Source organism: Channa argus, chromosome 11, assembly GCF_033026475.1.
Source record: "Channa argus isolate prfri chromosome 11, Channa argus male v1.0, whole genome shotgun sequence".
In the NCBI taxonomy this organism is placed as follows: Eukaryota; Metazoa; Chordata; class Actinopteri; order Anabantiformes; family Channidae; genus Channa; species Channa argus.
The window spans coordinates 9,403,111-9,424,543 of NC_090207.1; the positions used below are offsets into that span (position 1 = coordinate 9,403,111).

General features: G+C 41.2%; 1 protein-coding gene and 1 long non-coding RNA gene across 4 annotated transcripts in view; one reads left to right on the forward strand and one right to left on the reverse strand.

Moving 5' to 3' along the window:
* The window catches only part of sema6a (sema domain, transmembrane domain (TM), and cytoplasmic domain, (semaphorin) 6A), a 99,010-nt gene that overhangs the window by 37,081 nt on the left and 40,496 nt on the right, over nucleotides 1–21,433 (reverse strand). For all 3 annotated transcript variants that reach the window (XM_067521045.1, XM_067521046.1, XM_067521044.1), the window contains 5 exons: nucleotides 18,612–18,762; nucleotides 17,641–17,758; nucleotides 6,816–6,876; nucleotides 5,443–5,505; nucleotides 4,692–4,793 (listed from right to left, as the gene is read on the reverse strand). In XM_067521045.1, the coding sequence (XP_067377146.1) occupies nucleotides 4,692–4,793; nucleotides 5,443–5,505; nucleotides 6,816–6,876; nucleotides 17,641–17,758; nucleotides 18,612–18,711 (444 nt within the window). In that variant the 5' untranslated portion in view covers nucleotides 18,712–18,762. The remainder of the gene's footprint in view (nucleotides 1–4,691; nucleotides 4,794–5,442; nucleotides 5,506–6,815; nucleotides 6,877–17,640; nucleotides 17,759–18,611; nucleotides 18,763–21,433) is intronic.
* Nucleotides 7,232–10,260, forward strand: LOC137136063 (uncharacterized). The gene is made up of 2 exons (XR_010915545.1): nucleotides 7,232–7,582; nucleotides 8,838–10,260. It is a non-coding gene; the product is annotated as an uncharacterized lncRNA (long non-coding RNA).

Consider the following 21,433-nt stretch of genomic DNA (forward strand, 5'->3'; position numbering starts at 1 on the left):
CTGTCACACTTCGTCAGAGCTGCCTCATTGACACACTGTTCTGTGGGGATCTACTGTAGCCAAGCAGACAGATCTACAGTCACCTTGGCTCCAGGTGGAGTGTATCTAGATGAATTAATTAATACTACAGCTCATGTGGTGATTTCCATAAGCTAAATGCTAATTAATTTTACAAACATAATGTAGATCCAAACCATGCCCAACAGGACTGTTATAATTGGTTGAACATCAGCTTCAGTACTCAGGGTGAGGGACACGTTCTGCTTCAGCGTCTCTGTTGTTTTTATGAGGACTCTTTAATGGGCTTCATTTGTCATTGCAGAGGGATTTATACAATCTTACTAAGGACAAAACTAGGGTAAACTGTGCTAGATCCTACTTAACAGCTCTTTGCTTTAAACCTGCTTGAAATCCTGGTGAAATATGCTTGAATATGCTGCTTGAAATATTGTTGAAAGTACAAAACATATATTCACAATTTGGTTTTATGGATTTGCTGCATGATTGTGCTAATTGTGCTAATTGTGATGGAAAGTTAGTGACTTGTTAAGGAAAAATGCCTAAATCCTTCTTTTACTGACTCTGGTGTAGGATACATTTTCGGATCTGTGCCATACAGTTTGCAGCTGAGTTGAGTCCTCGTATATTTCTTTGTATGCGTTCCATATTTCCACCTGCACATCCTTCTCCAACTGTAAGGGTCAGGAGCACAAGTTCACACCTGGGCAAGAAGGAATTGTTTAAACCAAACAAGAACACATCCCCCCAGGAGATTAATGGTCATGGCCCATTTTTCTGCAACCTGTTTCTGAGCCCTGGGAGGATGAACCCTTTCTCTGACCACCTTTTACACTAAAGCAAGAAACATGGAGTCTTCACAGTTCCTAATTTGTCTCAGTGAAGGATCTCAGCTGTCCAGTTGAGGTTATTTGGAAGTTGAGTTTGAAATATTTCAGTACTAATCCAAGTAGGTTCTTAATTTTGTGGAAACTTGGTTAGGGCTTCACAAATGTATTCTCCAGGGTAGTTTCATTTCTCACCTGACCTGATTAGGCGAGTTAGGTGGACAATAGGAAAGGGTGTATTTTCCAAAGATCCTGTTTAACTTCCAGACTCACCAGTCACATAAGAAATTAAATGACACTGTCTAAAGGCAGCTTCAAGATCCAGCTTCAAGAAGGACGACAGAGCTCAGACTCACAGGAAGAGGAGAACCCTTGTAGGCTAATTGTTTATATAGCTGGTGTGTGCAAGAAGTTAAAATTGATCTTTGGAAAACAGAGACTCATTTGTCCAAATGACAAGACATTAAAACACAGAAAAAGTACTATGATGTACACAACCCACTTCCGTGAACAGTGTTCAGAGCTCTACATTGCAGAGAGCAAAGAGCCTCTACACAGGTAAATGACCCAGCACAGCAGGGGCAACACCTTAAGACCAGCCTGCCCGCCTGTGAGGACAAAGGACACTCGTTTGAGCACAATAACGTACACACTTAGGTCAGAGAAGGTAAATGGTTTGAGAGAGGATTGAAAGGGGCCATCCACGGTGTCTTCAAGTGGAAAAATTCTTTCCTCTGACAAAGGGACAACAATGTGTGTGCCAGTGAGGCCACACCTAACAATCTATTCTTTCAACATATAAAATGTTGATCACATGAAAAAAGCAACATTGTCTTCTTTTTTTAATGTACATTATGTCAAGCAAATAGGTTGTGGCACAGCAGCTTTATAGAAACATGTGTTTTCACCTCGTTGATTACAATAAATTCCTTTGTGAGCTATACATTTTTTCAAAGAGCAGGGAGGAAATTTCCCAGTGCACCCCAGTCCACCAGTATCAAGTCGACAACGCATCACCTGGGACTCACTGCCTCCAATACTCCCCACTGTTTTCCCTGCTTCACCCCGGCAACAGGCGATGAAAGTGACTCCAGTCATGTATCAGCCCAGCTGGATGGGGTGTTTATTATTACAACACAGCAAGGGAGTGACAGAGGTAGAAAGCAAGAGAGGGAAAGACAGAGGAGTCGGGAGGGGGGGAATTAAGGCTGGCAGAAAATGAGGAGACAGGGGGGAGGGCAGGAGTGTTTAATGCTGTGGGAAATGATTGTACCTACTGAGGTTTCTGTGTTTTTCTGTTTGCGTAACCACGTTCTGATACTAGCAGCACAAGGCAAAGGTGACAGATAATGAAAAGAAGCTAATGGAGAGAAAATTGGTAGGTTTGGAGGAAGGTAAGAGGTAAAAATAAAGAGGTAACCAGGCAGGGAAGGTGTTTGAACAATAAACAATGTGGGGCGTTGCTGATTTGGGTGAGTGCCCTCTCTGCCCCCTCTGTATCTCCCCTCTGCCTCCCTCCACCTCTGCTCCCCATCCATCCCTCCATCCCTCCCACTTGGCCTCACAGCGTAGTTGATTAATGTGGGATGAGGCTGGCCCTGAAACAGAAGCTCTTTTCAGCACTGTCACACTGGGGAGATGGAGAGGCAAACTGTGGCCAAGGTGGATTTAACCACAAACACACACAAACACAACACCCACACACACACACACATTTGACCAAGCAGAGTGGATGAGCCCAGCACGCCATCAAAGGCCTGGTATCTGCCCAGAGAGTCTGCCAGTCTGCCAGCAATAGAGTGTCTGTGTGTGTGTGTGTGTGTGTGTGTGTGTGCGTGTCATAATTTTGTAAAATGTGTGCTTTGAATGTTTGCTTGTTTGCACAGTTGTCAGTGATTGTAAGGGTCCATACACACTTCGCCCTTCACATGTGCCCCAGCATTTGTATATATGCTTGTATATGTTTATGCAGGTTTGCATGCAAATGATCTGTGGCAGTGTTGACAGCCTTTATATTTAATCAGATTTTAGTCACGGTATAATGATTCAGTTACTTAATTGCTATTTTATTCAACTAAAATAATTATAGTGTGACAAGTGGAAATATTTTTCAAGAGGAAGAGAATTTGTAAGCACATTAAACTGAATCACTAAAATTTGCAAGTGCTAATTACAGTGAGTAACTTTGAAAAAGTGGGCAAATATTTAATGAACACTTTTGTTGTGGGCAGATGTTCCGCTTGGGCTACTAAGCCTTTATCTTAAACATTTTGCATTCATTTTGACATTAGGTAAGTGATCTCAAAAACCCTTATGTGCCACAAATCATATTCATAATGCATTATTTTTTCATTTTGCACAGGCAAGCATGCCCATTTATCTAAGCCTTACTATGTTTTACTACACTCTATTTCATGTCCCCTTAACTCCCGCAGACTGGATGCAATATCTGTGCAGTACCGGCAAAAACACAAACCTTGAACTCATAACCAGAGGAGCAATAAAAACCTAACCACGCCCGATAAATGCAGAGACATAAATTCCATTTTCCTTGCAGGAGGACTGTGAATTGAAAGACGTCCACTTCAAGTGTTTGGCATGCTGAACCACAAAGGCAACGGAGCGGAGACATCTTGTGTTTTTTAGTAAACAGATCTGGTGAACCAAAGCAGGAGAGTGTTCCCCGCAGGCCACCTAGATAACATCTCAACAGCTGTGACCATTGCATCTCATCCTAACAAAACATCCTTCAGAACAAAGCCACTGCTGTCTTCCTGTCTTTCTTAGTGTCTGCCTGTCTCTATCTGACTCACTTGTCTTTATTTTCTGCGTATTTTGTTCAAAGTCTAAATTACATCTAAGAGTTCTTCACCAGGAATTCAGTAACTTCATGTGCTTTAGAGTTTAAATAAAAAAATTGAACATTATCAATTAAAATGCTGCTCTTTTTCTATAATAGTTTTTCATCCTAACCCTGGGTCAGCAAAATGTCTTCAGAAGAATAGAAAGTCCCATGTGAATGAGCTGTAAAGGCAGTTCTGCATCAAATCAGCAGCGGATTTCTCTTCTAGGGAAGCAAGTTTGAAGACAGCCTGTCTGTTTCTTATGTTTGTCTGTCTCCCTGCCTATTTGCCTTAAAATCACTGCAGTCCCTGTGCGTATGCTTTTGTATTTGCCCATCTGCTTCCTTGTCTTTCTTTTCCTGACATCTCCATTTTTATCCATCGAGTCAATCTTAACAACAACCTTGACCAGCAGTCATTGAATGCATCTTTACAAGGTAGTTTTGCTTTTCTTGAAACCATTCCAGACAAGCCCACATGAATACGTCCAGGCAGTCGTCTGTTAACAGAAGAAAGATGAATCTGATTTCTGGATCAAGCCTTCACCTGTGCTTGAGTGTGTGTGTGTGTGTGTGTGTGTGTGTGTGTGTGTGTGTGTGTGTGTGTGTGTGTGTGTGTGTGTGTGTGTGTGTGTGTGTGTGGATAAGAAGACAGGTTTCTCAGCTTCTAAATCAAGCATGTCAAAGTACACCTGGAGAAAGGCCCTCCGCCTGCTAAGTTGTTAAAATCATCCATCTTCGTCCATCGCTCCGTAGCTCACCCCCTTCAAATTCCCATATGGTTGGGGTTAAAACAACACTTCCTGTGTGCTGTGTGAGTGTGTGTGTCGTGTGTTGAAGAGAGAGAGACAGAGAGAGGGAGTGCCAAAAAAAGACAAACGTAAAGTGGCAAGGAGACTGCACAGGTATGTGCACAGTATGTGTGATGAATGACTGTCATTGAGGTCAAAAAGAACCCTAAAGAGTTTTTATTTGTGTGTGTGTGTATGTGTGTGTGTCCCTACCTTGTAGGTTCGGCAAGAAGGGTTGAAAGCATTTGTTCCACAAACAAACAAGGTGTCATCATTTTGCTGCAGGAGAACTTTGATGAAATTGTGACATTCGTCCTTCAGGGAACACAGGGTAGGAGAGAAAGGAAAAAGAATAAAGGTGGTTCACGATGCCATTTGTGTCTTTTATAATAGATACTTTTGCAGTGAAAGCCTCATGTGGTTTTTAAAACAAGAGGCTCTTTCTTTTCTTCTCTTTTGAATTACAGCATGTAGTGCTCTACAGACAAGTGAAAAGCAAGCGTAACAAACATCAAGCATAGAATCATGAAATGTACCATTTCCTTTTGGTACATTAAAGCAGATTTTAATATGACATTTAGCAACTTTGTAGAACAATAATGGAATTATTATTCATTTTTCACAGTTTTGGTAGAACTTAGAAACACAGAAACCACAATTGTTGGGCCATTTGATTTGAAGATTCTATGTGAGATGCTCTGAAAAATGGTGGTAGTAGAAGGTTACATGAACTGCAGCGTGTTACTGCACCTGCAGGATCTCCCGTGTCCTGTGTTAAAGTGTGTGTGACTGAACATGTGTATAAGTGAGTGAAAGGGAAATGGAGAAACTGTGAAAAATTGCACCCGGTACAGTTTGTCTGCATTGTATAAAGTGTGATTATAGAAGTGTTCTGTGAAGAATTTGTTCTAAAAATGAAACTTGTAAGTGTAAGTACTGTACATTAGTTGTGTGCTGTCTCTACCTTGTGTTTCCCTTTCATTCTGCACGTGTCCACATCTGGCTGTCTGGACTTCCATGTCATTTTCTGGAAAAAAAAACAAAAAAACAAGAGGAGTGGGAAGTGAAGAGAAAATTAAAGTCCGAAAGCAAACAAGATAAACACAGAGAAAAAAATTAAAGGCAGTATAAAGCTTAACAACCAATCTATAATGGGAAATTCTTTCATCTGAAATTCTCTGTCACTGACTCTCTTTGCAAGACACCTGCTCTGAGGTGAAGTTTCGTCTAAGTGCTGATTGGTGATCACTTTACCTCCTTGAACTTCTAAATCTCTGCCATAGAGGGGGAAATGCAATACCCATCCTGGATCAGAACAGAGTCTGTCCAAGGACAGATCCTTCACATTGGAGAGTTGTTTCTGTGAATTGATGGGGTGGCACACTCAGACACACAGACACAAACACATACAATACGCCTTGGACTGTGGGTCAGCGCGAGCCAATATCTGTCAGTCGGCCACAAACATGTGAATAAACATATAAACCCGCTGTCATTGTCATCATTCATCATTCAAGGTATATCTGGAATCCAGCCTCACACACACAGCCTTCCGTCCCTGCCCTGTTTGGCCCGAGGGTTGGCGTTAAGCCCCCAGTTCAGACCACCGCTTTCTCTTTACAACATGTTTGGAGCACAGCCACTGATTAAAGAGCCTCAGTCATCAATCAATCTACGTGTCTCCCACCAGCCTTTCATCTGCAGCCTGCTCTCATTAAGACCCACTCGCTGGGCTTTGACATTGAAGTGGATGAGGTGGAGGGACGGCGGGTTGTTGTATACAGGACGATGGTCTTGTTTGAATTCTGTTTGCATGCATTATGTTACGGGCAAATGATGGCACTGAGGAGTGGTTTGAATGGAATTGGAAGTAACTTATTACAGCTGAGGACCTATGTAAATATGAGAGGCTTTTTATAGTCTGAAAATATACTTTTGGATCTTGATCCCTTCTGCATCCTGCTTGTCTGCAGTTCTTCCTTTGTTTCCCTTCTTTCGGAGCTCTCTGCCCTTTATTTTCCCTGCTCATCTTCTCATACGCAGTTCCCCGCTTTTTTCTCTACCTCACACACTTCCTGTACTAGTTTCCACTACACAGCCATCAGACCTTCCACTGTCCCACTGATCGTGGATGACGCAGGTCGGTTTGCTAGGTGACTGACTGGCTACTGACTGAATAATCTACTTAACAGGGGACAATAGTGAGCATGACAAGCTCACGCCGGTGACTTTGTGAGTAAGATGTCTGGCAGGTTGCACTCAGGTTATTGGGGTTACGTTGTCCATCGCAGCACACTGAGAACAACATGTCCTCAATGAGACAGACGTCTCACTCACCTTACTGAAAAAGATCTCATCACTGTTGGCAGTGTCTGTGTCCACCGTGTATATGTGATCCCTATGAGCAAGAGAGAAAGGGAGAGAGATGAGACGATAAGAGGTCAGACAGCAGTAGACAGTCAAAAATTCAACAAACAATAAACCCATTTCTTTTCTCCCCGCTCCGCTTCCCCCCTGCAGGCAACAAACAGCGTCTGAAATGGGGCTTTGTATAAACTTTGTTCAAACTTCAAAAAATGACAATAAACAAAAGGAGGCCAGAGCTATTTGCTCTGTCAGACAGAAACAGTCAACAAAGGTTTAGAGCGTAGTGGCACAGGCCTGGGGACAAAAGCCTCTTTGTCCCAGAGAAAGGTCTTGAGGGGGGAGAGGGAGGAGGGGAAGGTTGAGACGGGAGGTGCCAAGTCACTCAGAGCTGTTCAGGTCAATTAAGCCTAGTGTTTGAGCCACAGGAAATCTATACTAATACTCGTTATACCTCAGACAAGAAGACTTATGTGTGCTGGCGTGGAAATATACAGGCTTCTCCTGTATTACACAGTCCAACCATACAGGCCCCAGCAGGGCATATGGAAGACATAAAACTCACAGGGGTTAACTGCATCTCAGGCAGGCGCGCAGGCTGGTTGAGCAGACATGTAGCTACACTTACCTACTGTGGAGAATCAGGGTTCAGGCAGAGAGGCGGTCTGAGCAGGAGCGACAGGAAGAAATGGGGATACACCTTGTTTGAGGAAGAACCAAAGGTGACCGTGCCAAACAAGGTAACTGCTTTAATTTGTCGGAGATTAGATGCTGAACGTGTTTTTAATGAAAGTGTGTAACAGTGGCATCGTCAGACTCACAGCTTAATTACGTTCCAGCTCCCCAACCTGCGCTCCATCAGCCAGCCTTCCTTGCTCTCTCATTAACTAAATCTAATAAAGTCTTCGGAGGAACAGGCGTCTTGAAATGAATCCACTTATATCGCTTTCCTGGGGGCCACCGCCATCTCCTCGAGGATAAAACCAAGTCTACTGTACATTATCAGCCACAGCGCTTAAATTGAATAATTAATCTTTGAGTGCAGTTGAAATTAAGAAAACAGCGCAGCTTTCTCAGTGGGAGAGGACACATTTCTGGTCAGGCGATTGGTAAAATTTGAAGATTTCTTTTTGCTTTATTTTAAAAATTAAAACACATCACAACACTTTTCTATAGTACAACATGGGAGCACATTGCCAAACATTTCTGGCTTACTCAGTTCAGAGTGAGACCCTGTTATAAAAAAAATCCACTGTAATCAAAAACATTTTCACGAAATATTCAGCTATGTCAGGAAGGAAAGAAAAGTCAACTTAAGTTTAGGAGGATGTATCCCATGCCCTTCTTACTGTAGATTCAAGTTCGCTCACTTTAGAAAATGCCAGATGCTGACTGTCACTGTGCAGTCTGCCATGACTAAAACTAGAGCACTTCAGGCCAAAACCACAAACTCCACTGTAAAATGTTCTTCATTAAACCTCTGTGGTAGCACTACCATTGCACTACTCTAGCTAATTGATCTGGATTGAATGTCCCGGGGTTCCTGAACAGCTCTTCTGTGTTTCTGTGTGTTTCAGTGTTTCTTTCACCTTGGTTGCAAGTGTAATAAGATACAGGTCAAATGGCTAAAATAAAGGTGGAAACCGGTACAAAAAAAAAAAAAAATCCCCTTCAATGTAAAAGACAGAAGAAAAAACTTTTAAATGGAAAAGAACGATTGGTGATTACAGTGATGGGTGATATCACTATAATGTTCAGCTATGTCTCAGTGATTTGTTCAATTAACTGCTCTTATATCTTAAAACATCAAACTTTATATTAAAAAGACTAAACTAAATCAAAAGCTATTAACTCAGAGGATTACTTGGCGGATTTACTGTAATCTCATGGGTTGTTTTACTGCCTGCAATTTTAAAACTGCTCATGAGTAATCTGTAATTGACTGCTCCATAATTTTCTCCCCATCCTGTGCCTCTCTTGTCCTGTTGCTGACAGTGCTCTCTGGGGCCAAAGGCTTTCAGCCACAGGGTTTTTGGTTCCAGCAGAGATTAGAGGGAGCCAAGCGATGAGACGTCCCTCAAACATCCTGACTGGAGATGCAGAAGGACAATGGGGCGGCTGTGTCTGTGTCAACACCAGCTCTGCAAACACACACACACACATGTGCAAGGAGACCCCCTCCTTTACGCCAACATGCTCACACAAACGCACCCTTTCCCCTCTTTATCACAACACCTAAACTCACATTACAACATAGTCACTTCCATCTGGAGGTTGAGTCACATCTATAAAATGTCAGAGTGAGAGAGAAGCAGGGTCTTCAAGAGCAACACTGCCGCTATTGTACACCATAGACCATTAACTACAAATCGAATACAGTTTGCATTTGTTAACTAAAGCAAAGTTAAACATTGATTTCTACTTTCCAGGAAGCCAGTGTTTTTTAATTGATAACCTATGGAAATGAAACGTGTGTGAAATACATGATGCATCAGGCATTGCCAAAAAGTTTTGGAGTAATGTATGAAGTGTTGGGCTGCATTTGACAATTATTTTCTCTAATTATATATTTTCTTTATTTCTTTAACGCTTTTCTGTATGTACTGACAAAAAGTGTAAGGAAAGGCTTGTCACACTTGCCATGGCCCCATAACAAATGAACAAATCAAACAGTAGCCAAACGGACCATACAAAATGTAAAACGTTTCATGTCCAATTAGTTTTTTGGCTTTAATATGTTACTGTTAAACTGAATCCCACTGAAAACCTGGAGACTGCAACGCTGCTGGCTGCTTGAAGGTAGAACATCAATCTAAAACACTCTAGTGTGTTTAAGCAAATGGATGGCACTGATGTGATGTCTGACTAGCAGTTTCTTTGCAACTATCGATATGGTTTTACACTTTGCAACAATTAGCATAACCTCAACTTAGTGGGTACTTTTTTATTCTTACTTCATATTATTGTCTTGTTATGGGTCTTCAAACCAGATGTGCTTGATCAGTTAACCCAGATGCTCACAGTCAAGGTCTTGTTTCAATAAGAGTTCAGACTAAACAACTGTCCTGAGGAAACACTGCTGCTCTGTTAAGCAAAAATTCAGCAAAGATTAATCTTACAACCTAATTTAGTTTTGCAACAGACCATTTCCATTTGCTCTGAGCAGTAAACGATGAATACAAAAATAGGCATCCTATTGTTTATTGTTTTCTAAAATAGAATCAATTTACATTACAGATGCACAAATTTACATTTGAATTCTAAAATTATTGTGAGAATGAAAAATGTTGTGAGTGTTTCTCCACTTCATTTGCATACTATGTGGACTGATCCACACTTTTCTGATCAAATTCGCTTTGTGCTACAACTTGCATTTATTTTTTGGATGAATGGCGCCATTAAAAAACATGCCAACTTAGCATTTAGCAGCTGTTTGCTTTGTACCATAGATGCAATGACAACTATTACAGGATAGTGCAGAAATCTTTAAACTGCATTGATTCTGGGTCCAGATGAATAAAACTCTGTGTAGATTCACAACTTCAACCGCATGTACCCACAGAGACAGTTTTTATAAATCTCATCATGAAAAGTAGCACACAAGCCTTGTGACCACGATCACAGTTAACTCTAAATTGAAGTAGAATCATGTGAATACTTGTGGTCACTCCACTGTGGAAGAAAGACAGGAAGAACATTTACTTATTGTAATGCATCAGCGAGATATAGCGAGTTATCAGATATGACTAAAAAGGATGGCCCTGGACTTCTAGCACCAATACCACTGACCTATTAACATTAAACCATCAGCACTTTGACATGTTAGTCTTCTGCAACATATGGTCGAAGGATGATGAGGTATTGACATAATGTGCTCATGCATAAACAGCTTTTACAAAATGACTGGAGTATGTGTTTCTCACCAAATCTATGTTTCAAGTGTGGGAAACGGTGTACACATGTTTTTAGTGCCTATGTATTTGGCCCCTGTTATGAGCAGGGTCTTTTTCTTGCTGCATGTGATTCTCTTTCTATCTACTTTGTCTCTTTCAACTTTAAACAACAAGTCAGACATACCCTGAATGTAGAACAGTAACACAAAACATATGGATATATAGGATCTGTGTTGCCGATGTTGAAATCTCAAACACTGAGACTCTGAGGAAAACAAAATAACAGAAGCCATTGACTGACTGTCACTGTGAATCACTTGGCGTGGGCTTCACATTTCCCGAAATTCAGTGACAGAAATGTGTGAGTAGGACGGAAGGTATGCAAATATCCTCTTCGATACAAATATGGAGGCACTGTAAAATGATGGGTACAGAGAGAAAGAGCTGAGAAGTCCAAGTTAGACAGTAGACCAACTGAGCACGGGCAAGAGTGTGAGATTGAGTGCAATAGAGTGGCATAGAGGGTCTCCATCGGACATGTGGCCATGCATGGCCATGAGAACACAGGGGCTTTGTGTGGAAGAATGTCGTTTTCATAACAGCACATTTCTTCTTGGGTAACCGCGGGCCAGCTTGGTCCATCTGCTGGGTCTTTGTCAAACTATCTCACACTCACTGGTAGCAGAAAAGAGGAGAATGTGATTAGCATGCACCCTGCACTTTTTACCACCACCCTGCTTTCCTCCAACTAAATGCCTGCATGTCTTCTCTCCTCTCCACCCCCCACCCTTTCACTCTCATCGCCCTCTTCACCCATATTCCTCTCTCTTCATAACTGGATCATGGGTGGTAAAGGAGGGCCCATTGTACATTGTTTTGGCTTTCACTGGTTCAAATCCTCTTCTCAAAGTAAATGGGGGGGGGGGAACCAGAGAAGCCAGCAGGCACCTTTGGGATGTGGGGGGAGTTCTTGAGGTTCTGAATAGGCTGAGGGCATCAAGAGGCCCTCAGTGATGTGGTGGCATGAAATACAACAAGCCAGAGTTCACTCACCCCAAAGCTGAAGCCTGTTGTCCTTTTGGAGGGTTGGGGCTCGTCTATAATCTCTCTACATTTGTTTTTTTGGGTGTGTCTCTGTGTGCATATGAGTATGTGTGTTTTGTCCGTTGCTAGGTCGGCAAGAAGACTTGTTTTGAGCATCCAAACATGGTGGAGATAGCCAGGCATGCCTAATACCTGCATGTCATTTTGTTTACATGTATTGATTAAAATGTATTCGGGAGTCTCAAAATATTTTCCACAAACCCGTTTACCGTCCTAGACAGCCCAGTAAGAGCTGGGAGTGTTTGCACTTTAAAATTATGTGTTCTAAGGAAAGGAACCAATTTGTTTCTGAATTAGCTTATTTTTTCCCTTTGGAGGGTTTTGTTTTATCTGCACATCAAATAACAGAAACATGCTGTTAAGCAATATGCTACTTTTTAACTTACGGTGAAAAGGCATTCCAGGTAACACCAAGAACTGTATCCTAATTACTGTACTGTATATCCACATACTGTATTTCTGTTTAAAATAATATAAAAAACATAAACAACTAAGTTATTTGGAACTTTATTTTGGATTGCATTCATGTAAAGTGAAAGACATTATACATTATGTGCACCTGATAGTAGCCAAAGCAGTCCAGTGATGCTGACACAGCATGACAGCTGTAGAACAGTCTCAAGGGGACAAGGACAAAAAATAAAGGATATAATAATAACCTAACCGTGTTGATATAACGCCAATAAGTCAATGTTTGCAGAGGTGGAACGTAATTAAGTACATTTACTTAAGTGAATTACATAAGAAAAATTTTAAGGCATATCTACTTTATTCAATCTACTTCATTCTTCAATTGCACAACATTTGTACTTTTACTTTACTACATGTACAGTAGTTGCTACTTTTGTAATGTGATTATTAAAGCAAAATAATAATAGAATTGTACTGATCCTTGATGCGAAATTGAAAAGCTGACAAATAGTACGTACATTAAATGAAGCTATTGATTACTGAAGTTGAAAGCTTTGTTTGACAGTGTGGACGTGGCTGGATATCGGTGCTGTTAGTAGAGGGAGAGGAGGCAACCATGTAATCCCAGTCATTAGTGGGTTTTAACAGGATTTGGTCCTGCTACAATAATGGAGACTCTAGTGGCCTCCACTGCAGGACCCAAAGAGACCCAACCGGGAAGAACAGCGGCCACAGAGGCGCAACTGTTCCAGAGGACTCAGCTGAGAGAAGGTAATCTGGATTTTAAAATGTGTGTGTGTCTTTGTGTCTCCATGTGACTGGTAACACACCACAAATTTTGGTCCCTGCATTCGCTAGGCTGATCTTTCTCTCTGTTTCTCTCTCTCCCACTCACACACATACATTCTCTCTCTCTGGTTCCCATGCTTCCCAGCCTCAAAGAGGGTGTAAAGCAAGTGTGGTTGGCGTTACCATGGTGAAGGCTGACCGAGGACCGGGAATGGCGACTATGCCCTGCATGTGGAGAGACCTGGGGCATGCTGGCTAGGCTGGCTTCTCACACACACACGTACATAATTATGTATGGCCTGAATTATGTATGGGCTGCCTTGTCTCATTCTTTGGATGTCTCTACTCCTCACATTTGCAAACCAGTTGCGTATAATCTGTGCATTTTCACATTTTTAGCTCAGCCGTCATTCCCATTGTTAACAATAACACTTGAGGTAATTGCTGAGATCATGGAAACCTGGCAACAATCTGAAAAAAGAAGCCAGATTAGGAAAAAAACATTTAAAAAACCATAAGTAATATGACAATCATAGAGAATTTAAAGAAACCATTATCTTAGCTAAAGGTATTTAGAAACGACAACAAAGGGAATGTTCACGATCATTACCCAAACTGTCTGTTGCAAACATCCATCACAGTTTAGATATCTTTGCTTACCTTTTGCTGAGCAATGAGAGATCATTGCCAGCATTTTGGGTGTGATTATCTTTAGGTTTACCCCCAAATAAAGTGGTAGGTATGGTTTAAATCTTGGCTTATTTGCAACCTATTTAAATGCCTGACTCAACTCTTGCCAAATTCTCCCCAGAACTTAGTAATTACACTGAGAACCACTGATTGAAATTATGCTTAAAACAATGAAAATAACACCTCAGTTGAAATTAAACTTTATTTTCCGTTACTTTATAACTTCATAACTCTAAACATTAAACATTTTACTTCTAAAATAGCTGCTTAAATAATTGAGAGCTGATAAAGCGGAGCTCATCTTGCAATAGTTCTCACAATGGTAGCAGTCCAAGAAAACACATGGTTTCTTCTGGAAGCCTGGGGACTGACAAAAATGAGCTTGATATCGCCACGGCACAAACGTCTGAGAATTGAGATTGGAGTTTAGATATGTCTGTCTGGCTACTAAATGGCAAGTGGTTTCAATCAAATCTGTTGACTGAACACACACACAGACACACACACAAACACACTGACACACAGTATACAGAAGTCATTGTAACATGGACTGCTGTAGTTACAGCTGTATACACACACCCTGGTACACACTCTCACAGACACATATTCACATATTTTTTTGCAGAGATCGAAATGATAAATCTCCCATTTCGCTGTGATGAATTCACCCAAAATGCTGTTCACAGTGTACCCTGACCATGAAATATGGGCCACAGGAATTGAATCTTCCTGCGTCCATACAGTTTATAGCTTTTTTTAAAGCTTCTGAATGTGAGTCTACTGTTAAACACCTAAAATACACATGAGAACAGACACATATGAACCACTCAGTTTGTACATAAATATGTTTGTTTGTTTTAATGTTCATTACACATACTTTAATATAAACTATCTCAGATTATTATAGATGACGTGTAGCTAAATTCTAAAATAAACAAAGGTTTGGAAAAGGTTGGTACGTGTTTCTCTGCATAATCATTTTCGTCTCTCAGCAGGTAATTGTGGAAAAAGTGAGAGAAATCCAAGACTAATGTTTGTCTTGTCAAAATTAAGCAACCAAAAAGACTTTTTGATACCATTTATATAAAAAGACGGCAGTCTAATATCATGTCAGCCAGTGCTGACCCAACGGATAATGAATCTCATTGAAACTAATTCACAAAATAGGATTCAGAATAGTAAGGGACTATTCACAGTGGATTCATAATGAACGTTCAATATATGAGTCTAAGAGGGTTAATGGTATTTTACACATATTGGAAAAGCCATATGACCTCATCAACAGAGGCCATTTTGTTCAATATCTACTCACATACAATGGCTGAAAGAGGACTGCAGAAAGAGCATCTGATTCCACCAAATCAATACATTTCATTCAAGATCCCAAACTGAGGACGAATTATCAATCACTGCATCTGTTGCTGAGTTCCACCGCTGCCAAAAACTTGACTCTTTCCCTTTATGGATTAGGCCACTTTTGTCTATTTACAATTTCATCAGTTGCTATGTTTACATGCATCTCGCAGCTTAAAAATCTTGTGACTTTATTGCCAGCGCCAAAACAGGAGCCAAAGGGATTTAATACACTGAGCAGCCATTCAAAAAACAGGCTGAAACAGTGTTTGGCTTTGGACTGCATTCACAGTGGCCATCTGCAAGCTGCTACGCACCAAGAACTGAGGCTCACTGGTCTAGAGGCATGATGGCAAAGCTGTGTGATTCTGGCCCCAGAATAAACAAGTCATTTGACTGGACAACCATCATAAAAGCAACTTTTGATGTTGCCTGGTTTTTTTTCTGTTGCATTGTTCATTGTTTCATTCACTGTTGGCTCGTTTTCACATTGATTTCTGAAGTGGTGATTGTCTGCGCTGTTTGCCTTAAACTGTTTGTCATTCCAACTTTTACATGTCTTTATTGATATTCTGTTAGGGCTCATGGATCTTGTCCATTGACCTTCATTTGTGTCTATGATATTGACTGCATTCTTCTCTATGTGAGGACCACTGGTCATTAAGCTTGGTCTAATCTAAGGCAGACATTCCAGTTACTTAGGGGCCACATAACCCGGCCATGTGTCAGAATTCCTGTCCACTTTAGGCAACTATGCCAGCGTGGGACCAACGCACCAGGTGACCTTACACATGCACACAAGCACAACTCACTGCATACAAAGTCACAGGCTGTTACACCCACCCCCACCAGCCCACCAACACATGTTCACCATCCCAAACGTATATCTATACACTCACATATGCACAGATGTCACACTCAAGAAATTGCTTTTAAATCCATTCCGACAACTGGGCAACATACTAAACCTGGTAACACACACACACACAAAGACACACACACACACACACATTCACAAACACCTACTCAAAGAAACCCTCTCATTTCCCCCCTTTAGCCCTTGGGCCCCTGCCACCCCATGTGGAGCAGGTGGGCAACAGGCAGACCAAGTCTCTGGCGCCCCATCACACACACACACACACACACACACACACACACACACACACACACACACACACTTCACATATGCTCTCTGTTTTACTGTGTTTCCTTTCTAAATCTCTGCCCACATCATCTGAATGACCCCAGATATGTTAAAAAGCTCTGCCCCCCCTCGGCCACTTAATTTGACATGCTTGGAAGGAAAACAAAGCCCCCTATTGTGGCTTTCAACAGTATCCAATCAAGCTTGCCACTCAATTAGCTATGGACGGCATAGAACAAGCGGATAAGGATCCATTTTATTAAGGCCTTTATAATGCTGCCCTAGCATTATACTGTACATTCTAGCCAGCTTGGAAAGCAACCCCACCTGTTGCTGCTTTGGACATGGACCTGACTATTTTTACAAATCGCTCACTTTGCCATGAGGTGAAACAATATTTCTAAAATACTGATGATAGGAGAAAAGACCAAATCAATATTGATTTTCTCCAGGGCTCCAGATGGTGTAATTGAGCTATATTATCTCAGAAAGTTGAGTCACACGAAAATAAAGATACACACCATTGGACAGATAGAAAACAATACAAGAAGGTGACAGACTAGAATAAACGCAACCAGAAAAATAAAGGAGATTTAATAATCGAATTGCGAGGGCAGCAAATATAGAAATAAAAAGATAGAATTCTTGTATTTAGTCCTTTGCTGAAACTGTAGTTTGTATTTCCTCGAATCACAATTATACCTGTATTTATACCCTAAATTTGAATTATAGAGAGTAGCCTTTTGTCGTTTCTTTAGGGGTAGGTGTTTCATTTCCATCAGTGCATGTGTATGTGTTTGTGTGGCTGCCTAGATGTTGAAAAAAAAACCAGGGCACAAGTCTTCAGAGACATCGTATAAGGTAAAATGGGTTTTGACTGCAAGCCCAAAATAGAAAACAACGAAGAGGTAATGAAAGAAAAAGTCCAGCCTGTAAAGTGCTTCAAAGTCTTAGCATTTTGCTTCGAATTACTCCCTCTAGAGTCCCAAAACTTTAAAAGGACTCAGCACAGCAGGGCTCCTAAGTTCAGTTCGATATTTGCCTGGATCTCAGCCCTCAGCCATTTTTTAATTCTAACAAAAACAAACCTCAACTGGCAACAGCCGATGAGATTCATTTATTGCTGAAAGTCAACTTCAATCAGCAACTGTAATATGTGAGGGAATGATGAAAGATTAAATAATCTTAGTGGAACAACTCTTGCTCATTTTAATTATTCCTAACCTACAGTGGCCTGAACTTATATTTCACAAAGCAGTGAAACTAGCAGTAATTTGGAGTCTCCTTAAATGTATGTCTGTCAGTGATTTTCTTTTTATCACTAAATAAGGGCCAGGGACAAATAGCAACAATTTGTGAACATGCATCTAAATGCAGAGAAAACACATCTGACCAAATAACCATTATGACTCACCTGGCAGCGATGTATAATGTCCTGTTCATGATCATAATGAGCTGGATGTCCAGTTTGTGCCGTTGTGTGTTGTTCCTGCCAGGTTTGTGGCCTACAAAGGCTGGATACTGCTTCGTGTCTGCAAGGACAGGATACAAATTAATCATTGCAAAAATAATTTTCTAATTGAAAAATTGTAGTAACTGTAACATCAGGATTTTTGAAGTTTATGTATTTTTTATATTTTCTCAAATGTCTCATGGGTTTAGGCCAAATGTCAGGCCATATGTCTCAGCTGGATGGGAAAACGTCACCACAATTGTTGCTTGAGCTCCTCTCACGACCTTAAATTGAAGGCTAAAATGTGCTGCAAGGTACCATGCAATTGTTCTATTGTTAGTGGCTTTGGATGAAAGCGCTTGGTTTGAATACACAGTCTAATATAGGGGCAGGTCTGCGTGAGGATGGCTGGCTTCTGTTACAGCTCTCCTGGCCAGGAGGTACAGCATTACACCCGGAGAGAGTAGAACGGGAGAGAACAGAGGGAAAAACCGAAATAACACAGGGGAAACAATGACCATATCTTTATCGCCTGCCACAGTGTTTATCACACACAGCATTAGGAGCCCAACAGAAAAATAGCGGATTATCCTTTGATGTAGGGTGGGCTCCATTTCAAATGCTGCTTTAAATCCTTCATTTTAGTGTGTGTAGAGGGCCTATCTGTGGGCGCCAAATTACACTCCATGCCTTCAAAATGCATTTGGTGTTGGGGGAGAAGGAGGCAACGGAGGAAACAAGGGTTTGAGAGCGATGTGGAGCAGCACAAGGATAGAACAAGTGAGAGAGATACCGAATAGGGGGATTTGCAAAGTGGAAAACAAAAAAGAGAGGCAAAAGAGTGCAGGCAGAGTGTGAGGGAGGACTTGTGATTTGAGGAGAAACAGCCTGACAGAGAGAAAGAAAAAAAAGACAGAAAGAAAGATACTTACAGTTGCCGTGTGAGATGCTAATAGGCTCGCTGTCTTCGGGGAAGCCGGCCCCGGCTATTTGCAGCAGCGTGAAGTAGAGTAACAAGGCCCCTGACCTCATGGTCGCACCAACGCTGCTGCTGCTGGTCCTCTGCTACAGATTCACCTCAGCCTGTACAAAGACAGAGTGAAGTGGCAGACACAGAGGAGATGGGGAGGGATGAAGAGAGGAGATGGGGAATGCAGGAGGAAAACAAGACAGAAAAAACAAGGTTTGTCAAACAAATCTGTTTTCACCTGACTTCCTCCTGAATTACTTTCTGCATTCTTTGTGTGAAACAAAGAAACGCAGGACTCAGTGCGGGGAGCGAGGAGCAGCAGAAAAGAAACGAGTTGGACAAATAAATTCAAGTTCACCTGAATTAGCTGTTTGTGCATTTTGCACAGCCCATTGCAGTCTGTCAGAGATATATTTATATATGCATTTTCGATGACTCAAGTAAGCTGTGTTGCAAGCAAAACAGAATTAATTGGATTAAGGTGGTAATATGCGTCATAGATCGATGTCAGGCACAGAAGATCTCTGTGCTTCCTCCTTCCTCTCTCTCTCACTCACACACACATGCAGAGTGTGACAGGGTCTTAGTGAAGTAGCAGAGCTCTTGTTGAGATTAGTCTGCTGTAAAGTATCAGCAGTACCTGGAGATGGTGTGAATGGTCTGGCAAGTACCTAATTTCCCATTTGTCAGTTTTCTACAAGGGTAGCAATCCCACACCCAAATTCCTACAGGCTGATGACAACCATGAGTTACATCTGTGCATCAGTATTGCAACTGCACTATTTCCCAACAACAGTGCTTTACTCTTCTCCTTTTCTTCCATATCTCATTTCCCACTCCACTTAGTCTATACCTTATTCTCTGTCAAGCAAGACTGCTCACTTCCAGGAAAAGAAACACCTGCATGTATTTTTTCTTGATTATCTGACTTTAAATCCCGAACAACACAATGTTCTCAACAAGCTAATTTACTAATGTAGTGTATAATGTGTAATGTGCCCACTAAGGTGGATTTATAGCGCATGCCCTAATTGTGTTGATCTAATATTTTCATTGCACAAACCAAGGCAACTGAACTTTTCCTACTGCAGTTTGTGGCAAGAAATTACACCCATTAATCATCCAAGACAATTATTTCGTCTGTAATCTAATCAAGAATAAAGCATTTAATTTGCATAAAGGACTATTTTTTTTTGCAGTTGAAGCTGCAGGGGTTAGATGTTGCTAGGTAGATGGAGTAAGGGATGTTTCAGGTATGAAGAATTAAATAAAATAGTCAATTTCATTTGCTCCACTCTGATAAAAGTTGTTTATCCCATGGTGTATTTTCATTTGCTATTGTATAGATATACAAAAAGGGGGAGAGAGAGAGAGAGAGAGAGATGGGGGATTACTTTCACTTTTCTATGTCTTGTCTCTCTCTCTCCCTCTCTCTTTCTCTCTCTCCCCTCTCCCCTTTTTCTCTCCATGCTCCTGTGAATCTCATTCAGGAGAGGAATGAAAACACTATTCACTGGGAGAATCACTTTAACACTGAGGAGAATACCAATACTAAAGCCTGGATACGACCTTGATCTCACAAGCTGCTCTGTTCCCCTCCCTCCTTTTGCACTTCTTAGCCTTTTTTTTGTTATTGCACGCTACAATTTATGAAGAGAAAAATACTAAAATGGATTTTCCCTCACCTTTACCCTTATCATACAGTGAAGGCTGACTGAACTACACTGACTGACTTGGTGGTGCTTTCCAACTTTATCCAAATTTTAAAGAAAAATTCTTGCTTCTCTCTAAACAGTACAGCAAACCTCTTTAGTGGCACTGCAATGTGTTTTTCTGCAAAACCTTGATCCGGAAGTCTTCTAGTAATTTACTGACTGATGAGCAGGAAGAGGCACAAGACAGAGCGCTGAGACCTAAGGGTGCCACAGTGAATAATGAAGGGAGGTTCTGCTAAGCAAGAAAGCATGATGTAATCGGGCTCCGTACTGGAGTCTCACAAATGGCAATTATTCTGTAATTATATTTTTTAAAAAGGACTTGATTATGCTACAATCAAACAAGAAACTACAACATCTGCTTCTTCAGTATGAATACTGCAGTGTTATTGGTTGTTTAAATTAACCTCGTGGGATTAATCATACTCGGCGCACATAGTGAAACTCGGTGGCTTCTGAAGGCAAAGCACATATTCAATCCATATCAATGGGGTGTGATAGGATGCTCAAAACTGTTAGTCAAACCATCTCGCCAAAATAAATTGAGCACAAAATGACTTAAGTGAAACCCTTAAGCCTTCCAGTGCCCCTTTCATTACCAGCTGCCACACATGAGTAAAAGGAGAGAGCGAGGCACAGTCTATCTTTACCGAATTACATCCTTTATGTGGAAGAGCAAATTGCTTTCCTGTGTGTGAATGTGACTGTGTGTGTGTGTGTGTGCATGTTAAATTCAGATATATAATGCTACGTTTGTATAGCACTGTAGATGTCGGCTTAAACACAGGCACACCTACAAACTGAGAACATCAGGATCCAGGAATCAAGGCTCGAACATGTTCTGATACTTCAACATTAAATTACCTACTACCCAAAACCACACACTTGTGCAAGGTGGAAGTGTGTGGATTTCCTCTCTTGTAAAAGCTCTCCTTGAAAAACAACCAAAGAGAAGACATAAAGAGTAACAGTGGAGCCCTGTGCCTCCTCCTCAGGCTTTTAATAGATAATAACATTTTGAGAACCTTAGCTGCTATTCCCTTACACCCTCAGCACACTCTCAGTGACA